This window comes from Xiphophorus couchianus, chromosome 14, assembly GCF_001444195.1.
Source record: "Xiphophorus couchianus chromosome 14, X_couchianus-1.0, whole genome shotgun sequence".
NCBI classification, from domain to species: Eukaryota; Metazoa; Chordata; class Actinopteri; order Cyprinodontiformes; family Poeciliidae; genus Xiphophorus; species Xiphophorus couchianus.
This window is the reverse complement of record NC_040241.1, coordinates 19,617,208-19,625,804: the sequence shown is the minus strand read 5'-3', so window position 1 is coordinate 19,625,804 and position 8,597 is coordinate 19,617,208. Positions and strand designations below refer to the sequence as shown.

The 8,597-nt window shown below is 39.5% G+C and overlaps 1 protein-coding gene across 2 annotated transcripts in view; it reads right to left on the bottom strand.

Moving 5' to 3' along the window:
• Positions 1-193: 193 nt before the first annotated feature.
• Positions 194-8,597, bottom strand: part of fgf11a (fibroblast growth factor 11a) — an 82,585-nt gene continuing 74,181 nt past the window's right edge. For both annotated transcript variants that reach the window (XM_028039302.1, XM_028039303.1), the window contains exon 6: positions 194-8,475. In XM_028039302.1, coding sequence (XP_027895103.1) covers positions 8,333-8,475 — 143 coding nt within the window. In that variant the 3' untranslated portion in view covers positions 194-8,332. The remainder of the gene's footprint in view (positions 8,476-8,597) is intronic.

The following is an 8,597-nucleotide window of genomic DNA, read 5'->3' as shown; positions in this document are numbered from 1 at the left end:
GGATAAAAATTTAGGAATTTGTTGATTTAATTTAAATTTCCGCCATCATAGAATCACGAAAAACTGGAGGGTGGAAGTACTACTTACTGCATAGTACCACAATAAACAGTGGTAATACATCACCAGTGGGTTTCATTGCAGAATGATAATCCCATTAACGTCCCCATTATAAAAAATTCTTCAGAGACAAGTGTTACAATCATACAAATATATTAGTTTGTTTTATTCAATTATATCCAATAATACATCTCCGTTGACTTTGTGTAAGTTATTATAGAAATAAATACAGATCATATTGCAAATGCAGAGAGTTTGGGATAGTGAGAAGAAGATTAGGTGGTTAAAGGGGCTCAAAGAGTAAATACTGGGTAACTCCTGTCCAGTAAATGATCAGCGCATGCATGCTCACAGTCCCTCCACTTGGATGCAGTCTGAGCTCCAAGGCTCTCTCAATGATCCCCTTTTAGCTCCTTTTTCCCCAATGATCCGTAGGTCTGGATGGCAGAGATTAGCGCCGTTTTTCCACCCAGCTGGAAACAGGAAGAGTCGCCCCGTTTTCCCCGGCACGCTTGCATGGATACACATATATAGAAGGAATATATTTAGATATATGTACTTTTTTGCCCCAGTAGAATATAAAAATAGTCTCATTGTGGCTTTGATAACTGGAAGCACTCTTTTTGCATTTGGAAGACGGGAATTGAAACAAAACGTTTGCAATGATTTCTTTACGGTTTCTCTGGAAGACTCACACAACAGTTAAAAGAAAATAATAACATGAAGAAGGTGTTTGTAGACTGATGACGGTTGGTCAGTATGAAACGTTTCCTCTATAAGTTAAAGTTTCATACTCACATATGCCACAATGTGGAGGCAAAACACATGGTGAAAAGAAAGTACACCCTCTTTTAATGTTAGAGAATCAGGAAAACTATTTGATCTTTACCTGGTTTTAAAATTAATGCATACTTAACATCAAGACTACATAAAAAACTCTCAACAGGATCCACACTGGCTATATTTAATAAACAAAGAAGAAGTCCATAGGAAACGTTTTATGTCCATATCGGCATTGGTTTCAAACTGTTGGGAACCAACATGGGTTGGTTTGGTTTGGTTCTAAAGGAACCGACCCTTTGAAACCATATTGGGTGGTTTTGGAACCAACATGGGTTGGTTTGGTTTGGTTCCAAGCCCTTGGAACCAAGAGTTTTTCAAAGGGTTTGGATCGTTGGACATAGTGCAGTGTGAAATCAAACCGCCCAAGCTAATCAACAGAACCAAGTCTATCAGGTGTGAAAAAAAATCTCGTTTGCTGCGTTTCCTCTTTCCATATAATTGCGCAATTTGGCATTGAAAATATAAATTTGCTTAATGAAAATATGCCAGTTTCAATAAACTCTTTACTGTATTTTATTTGGCCATATTGTTTTCTGTTTTCATGTCGTGTGTTCAATAACTGGATGTTTCTACTGGCGAAAACAGTCATGACAGGAAGTAGTTAAAGGATAATGGTGCGGCGTGTTTTTTTAGTGTCGGATGGCGTGAACAAACTTATTCACAGGATTTTACTTGTGTTTATTTAATGGAAACACCAAAATTGCGAGATTGTGTTTTTCGTCATTAGTGGAATATTGATATTTGTAATGGAAACGCAACTTGAGTAATTTCCATTTTTAAAGTTACAATTTGGCCCAAAGTTGGTCATAAACAGGACTATTGTCCCAGAATCAAGAAACCTGCAACATAATGACCAAAAAGAAAATAATCAAGGTGTCACAATGGTCCAGTCAATCTCCAGATCTTGAGATATTAAATGTACTGAAGCAGCCAAGACACAGAAAACGCCTTCTAACGGTTCTTTTAGTCCATTTCGTCTGGGTTCTGGTTTGATAAATAAAGTCAGACAGGATCCTGTTGTTTCTTCTTGTGCACTTGAGGTTAAATTCACACAATTTTAAAAGTCAGTAAAACCAGATCAGCATGACGTTAGACACCAAATGAACCAAAAGAAAATCACACATATCTAGACCGAACATGGAATTACAATGTCGACACAATTCACAGTAATTCCACCAATAAATACCAACATCACAATCGATATTGCCTTAAAATACAGTCAAAACAGCCAGGGACAGGTAAGGAGGGAGTTCAAAGTTTCAAATAAAAAAAAGTGTGTAAGCTGCTAAGAGGTGGAGTCCCTCCCCGGCCGTCGTCCTGGTGGATGAGAGCGATGCACATGTGCCTTAAAAATGTATTCACGTGAAGTTAATGTGTTGCTACACAGGATGTGACAGTAGGCACTCTGGATTCCAGTGTAAAAGCACTTTAATGAAGCAGCTAAACCAAAAGTCGGTCTGAGTCAGAGCCTCTCTCTTCCTCCCTCTCTCCTTTTCTTTTTTTTTTGTGTTTTCTGCTGCATTGCAGATGTGGCGGAGGGACTCCACCTCAAACTAATGCACGCACACTTAAACAGCTGCCACACCAAAAGGGACAAAACGTTAGGGAAAAAATAAAAGCTGCAATAAATACACACAGTTTTTTCCTCCAGATGATGTGGCTGCACCTTGTTAATGAACTTTATTGCTTTCCGCCCAAGGACCCGCGCGTATTGATTTCAATTTCTCACATGTATACAAAAATTTCACACCAGGCGTCTCGCACACTCGCTCTGCCTCCAGGTTAAAGGGAAGGTGAGTTTTATTGGAAGCTTCGCCTCTCCGAGTCCCTCGAAAACAGAAAAACCGTGTGTGACCCTCCCTCTCTGCAGCTGTAATTCGCTCTGTAAGCAGAGGGAGGCCCTGACTCGAGAGAAACGGGAGTGAAGGGAGTCCCCGGGGAGAGAGGTGTGTGTTAAGAGAGCGGCTGAATCAGATATACATCATTTAACTCGCTTTCGATATCCGCTCACATCCACTCCTTTCATTCGGACAAACGGCGACGCCAAACTCTTACGAGGGGAAGATGTTTAACGTTTTGGGAGTCTGAAACCCGGAGACGCTAAAGGCGGTAAATTCAGCCGTCGGTTCACCAATCAAACCTCCGATAGATGGGAAACTTTACATGGTGTGACTGGCCTGAAGGTTTGGGGAGGCAAAACGCACGCTCATGCAATCATGCACTCCACTCGCAATAAATGATCCAGAAATGTGTCATGATGTGATAATCAAAATAAATTAATAACCCTCCAATCACAGAGTCTCATATATAAAAATATGTATTTACTGCTGAAATGCATGAGATTCATTCATGCTGGAAGAGAGAAACTACCAGTAGATAACAGGAAGGCCAAAGGCATAACAGCTAGGGGGCGCCATTTGATCTACAATTTTGAAGAGTCAGTTAATGGAAACAGCTAAATCTGAAAAACAAAAAAACCTTCTTTAATTTTGTAGAGAAGTTTTTATTTTCACTTTAGATGGTTTTTGGCTTTTCCAAAAAGATGGAAACATATTTGCTGAATAATCTGTGATGTACAGAACGTTCCCACCCACTGGAGGGCCTCTCTGCCTTATCAGAGGAACAAAACTCAGAAAAATGTCCAAACCTCCGGCTCAGGACTCCATGTTTTTCTAAGGTCCATGCTAGTTTTCATCCTCTGCTTCCTGTTTATTACAGCCATGCGTAGCGTCACGCTTTGTGTAGCCCGGTTGATCTGCTTCAAACCAGAACACGGAAACACAGTTAGTTCGAATTTTCTTCTTCTATTTTTTTTACATCGTTTTAAAAGTTCACTGAAAAGTTACTTGTGCCAGATTTGGAAATGTTGGTAGCCTTTGGAGATTTTAGAGTCAAGGTAAGAATCTACATTATGCTAAATGCTAATATATGATGCTAACAGGAGTTTAAAATGTAAACTCTACAATCATTTTGTCTTAAAATAAAATATGCTGAATGTTGTTATATTTTTCTATAATATAGCTTTTAAATATAAACCAGAACAGTGCAGAGTTAACATGGAGAGGCCAGTGATTTAAAATCTGGCCTTCTGACATGATTCTTAGTTGTTGTTAACAGCTAAGAGTTAAGATTAGACTCAAAATATAACAACTACCTGTAGTTAAGCTAACAGGTAAATAAAGTCCAGCTCCAAGCTAACAGAGTGAGGCGAATGGCTACGCAGAATCAGGCTAACGGCTAACCAGAATCAAGCTAATGGCTACTTAAACTAACATGAAGCTCACAGCTACTCAGAATAAACAGTGATTCAATGTGAAACTGTAAAGTTAAGTTTTAACTGTGTAAGAATCAAGCTGTTACTGGCGCTAACAGCTAAACTTACGTTCTACTTACTAAGAGTCAAGCTAAACGAAGTGATCATAGCTAACAGCTATGAGTTAAGCTAATGGTGAATCATTCTTAAACAAAACTAATCTGGAAGTTCAGGGAACAAAAAACATCTATTTTTAATTTCTATTAGTAATATCAATTATTCTTTGCTATGCTAACATGTCACATGGGTTTTATTAATGTCTTTACAGGTAAAAATATATAGTTATCTGAAATCTGTGGATTACCCCCGCATACAATAAAATATCTGATAAATCCTGTAAATTTAATTAAATATGAGACTTTTGTTTAAAAGAAAATAAATCTCTTAAACAAAAGTTTTAGCCTTTAGCAGGTTTTCTCAAACTTGAATCAATCTTTGATTTCCAAACTTCACAATAAGATTACTGTCATTTTGATTAACTTTTTCCATGTATCTACCAAACATTATTCAGACCCAGTTTATACTAACCTGATAAACTGGAGGAAGCCCCATTTAATGAAACATTTAAGTAATTACTTAGCAAAGCATTGAATACAGAGATCCATAGAGGCCGTGTGTTAAACACAACCAAACCAAAGCTGGTGGTTAATTAAAGGAGCTTTTAAATGTAGCTTGAATAAAAAAAAGAAATCAACAGACGCTGAATTATGAAACTCTTTTCTCTCTTCTTTGCTTCCTCATTTTGTCTCCTAGTATATTTTCCTCTTTTACTTTTTACTCATCACCTAACTGTTTTCGATTTTCTCTGGAAAGCTTTATCTCCCAGGTAGCAGATTACTTTGCTCAGCGCTTTGCCCGATTTGGTTATCACTTATTATTATTTACAACTACAGGTTCAAGGGAGCAAAAGATTATGCATGGAAGGAGAAACGTGCAAAAAAGAGCGTCCGTCCAGTGCAGTAATTCCCTCTTCAATCTCTTCTTGTTCTGCTTATCAACATTAATTACCCTCTCTAAAATGTCCTTTTGCCTCCTTTAAACAATCCATTTTTCTTCACCCACATCTTCTACGTTGCGTTGCTTTACTTCCACTCATTTCCTATAATACATTACTTTTATGCTATAAACAATTACTCTTTTGATCAAATTGTACCAAGAAAGTTTAATGTAGAAAAAATTATTTAATTATGTCTCCAGTTCCCATCATCCCATTTGATGACATCTATTTATTTTGTTGTAAAATAATAAACAGTTTAGATTTAAGTTTTAAGTTTCGTTAATAATGTTTAAATGCCGGTAAACATGGAGGTCATGCAGAGTAAAGTTTGTGGGAACGTTGACCCGTTTCAACACATATGGAAGTCCGCATAGGTGAAATATCACCTTGAACATTATTACCACACTGTAAAACTAGACGGCTAAAAAAATGACTTCTTTATCAGTGTTTATGACAATAAAAACGTAATAAGACCATAAAAAAGAAAGTCACTGCCGTCCCTTGCGGTTCATGCACATGATCCAGCCCTTAAATTTATCTACATGAACCCAAGTTAGGAAAATAATTAAGTTACCTTGAATGTGGAGGCAGAAAAGAACTTTTGTTCTTAACTTTGGATAAATAATAAAATATTAGAGAGAACTTGCTCAATTAGAGTGACAATGGGTTTCAAAGTTGGAAAATATTTCTTCCATCAGGCTCTGTTCTGGACAATTATTAGAATGATTGTAATTAGTCGCTAGTGCCACTTTAAGTGGCTACTAGACAACTTCTAAACTCTGAGTGGCTGTTAGCTACACTCTACGTAGATGTTAGCGTAACTCTGGTTAGCTGTTAGCTCAATTGTGTAGCTTTCACCTTGATTTGAGCAGCTAGTTTGATTCTGAGAGTAAATGCTAGCTTGAATCTAATGGCTCGTTTCCCCTGGAGGTCGTTTACAAACCGAACTGCACCATGTTGTAAATGTAGCATTAACTTTGAGTAAATGCAAATTTGACTTTAGGTAGCTGTTAGCTCAATTATGAGTAGCTGTTATTTTGACTCTCAGCCGTTATCTTGACTGTGAATAGCTATTGACTCAACTATGAGTAGCTGTTAGCTCAGCGTTAGAAAATAGTATGTTTGGTTATGAATAGCTGTTCACTTGACTAGGAGCTGCTAGCTAGACTCTGAATAAATGGTAGCTAAACTTGGAGTGACTGCTAACTCCGAGTAGTTATTAACTTGGCCCCGGAAAATTGTTGGTTTGACTCTGGATAGCTGTTATCTTGACAAGTAGCTATTAGCTTTACTATGAGTGACTGCTAGCTCAACTCTGAAAAATCGTTAGCTTGGTTCTGAGAAATTTGGTTCTGGATAGCTGTTAGCTCAACTCTGACCTATTAGCTTGACTCTGAGTAGCTATAAATTCAGGTAGCTGTTAGCTCAGCTTTGAGTAGCAATAAGTTTTCTTATTCGGTAATTGTGAGGTTATTTCTCTATGCAGCTGGGCTAACTCCAAACAGCGGTTAGGTCAAAAAGTTGCTAGCTCAACTGCCTAGCTATTAGCTTGACTTAGGGTGTCCATTAGCTTATATTTAAATTATTATTAGCTTGAGTTTTGGGAACCGTTTCTTAAATGAGTTTCTTTGACTCCCCGTTGCTAATTTTCACCTTGATTTTTGTCTGTTGTCTGCTGCTAATAGACACTAAAACAATAACAACTCACTTCTCTAATCAAATTATTTACGCTTGATGTTTTTGTCTTAAACTTAAACTATTTAATAAAAAGAAACAGTCTGCATAGCTGCATGAATTGCCATTTGTCTCATCACCAACATAATCAAACATCAGCGTCCCGTTCTCATGGATGCTAACTGACCGATGTGGGGCTTAAATATCCATAAAACTAATGTGGACGAGTTGAACCGACTCCAACATGGTCAGTGACGTGAGCATGGTCAACAAAATGCTTGACCTTTTGACAGCGTGTTTGATAATCTGCAAATGCAGCTCAACACGCGTTTGTAGCACAGTTTAGATTCGTAAAAAAATAAAAAACCAGCATATTTAGTTTGGCAGCAATGACATGCAGATGCTATGTTGCCCTGGAGGGTTTGTGCAAAAGAAAAGCCATTGCAATGCAATCACAACGGCTCCATTACGACTCATTATGTCTTCCATCATCTCACACCTGCTGCCACTGAGTGAATGCATGTCATCGTAATGGTCATGAGATCATTTTCATCTGTAAGTACAACAGAATACATATGAGAGTGTGTGTGTGTGTGTGTGTGTGTGGGTGTGTGTGTGTCTGGTTACGGAGTGTGTCGAGGGAGTGATTGGCTGCTTGTTTAAGGGTCGAAAGATTCTGATCAGCCTCTGACTCCATTAGCAGAGCCAGAGGGACGGGAGGGAATTTTATTGTGCCTCAGAGTGGAAAATTGAGTCCATGTCACAAACTAATCAAATTGTGCCAAAGGTGAGTGAAAAAGAACAGAAAACACTGCGATATATACATACACACACGCGCCCCCTCACAGACATTCACACACACTCGCCTGACGAGACTTCAGGCCATCTTTGAAAGTTGCTGACGCAAACAGAAGATGTGGACGCAGCAGATGGCCGCAGAACTGAAACAGTGTGACAGCCTCACATTAACATGGCTTTGTGTCAAGCTAACATTAGCAGAAAACCCTGCAGGGAGATAAAAACCCATTTGTGAAGAATGTGCTGCGGGGGGACAGATTTTCTCGTTGCACCCGTCGTGGTGGAACCAGGAAGACCTTGCTGGGATATTTGGTTGACCGGAGGGTTTCTCGCTGGCGTGACGGCTGGAGGGCGTCCTTCCAGCTGGTGAGACAGGCTGTGGTGACATGCTTTAAAACACTAGGCCACTGTTCAGCTCTACACTGAGTTATTGCTATTACACCCCAGGTTCAGCTGACCGTAGAGGGCAAGAAGGTGGAGGGCTGGTGTGGTAGAAGACAAAAGGGGTCTTCCCCTTTCCCAGCATCCCCCTGCATGGACCTTTGAACACCCGGACGTTTCAGGTCCACATCCCGAGTCAAGGTTTGCTGTCCGCTGGTGAGCGCCGCCCGGCGTCGTCCAGCCTGTCCTCCGTGCCGCGTCTCTCGGTGCTAGGAGGAGGAGGTTTTGGTTTTGGACTGAGCTTCTTTCTTGCCGTTGTTAAGCACGGGCGAGTCACTGGAGGTCTTCGGCGTTTTTCTGGGCGGACTCTGTTCGGCGACGTCGTGTAAGGACGGCTCCCTGTACATCGCCACTGAGTAGGGAAAACATACAGACAGGAAGCTCATCAAAAGAAGAAGAATTACTTTATTCATCCCAGCAGGGAAATTATTTCGCAGTTACAGCAAGAATTTTTTATACACAGATTAACACACA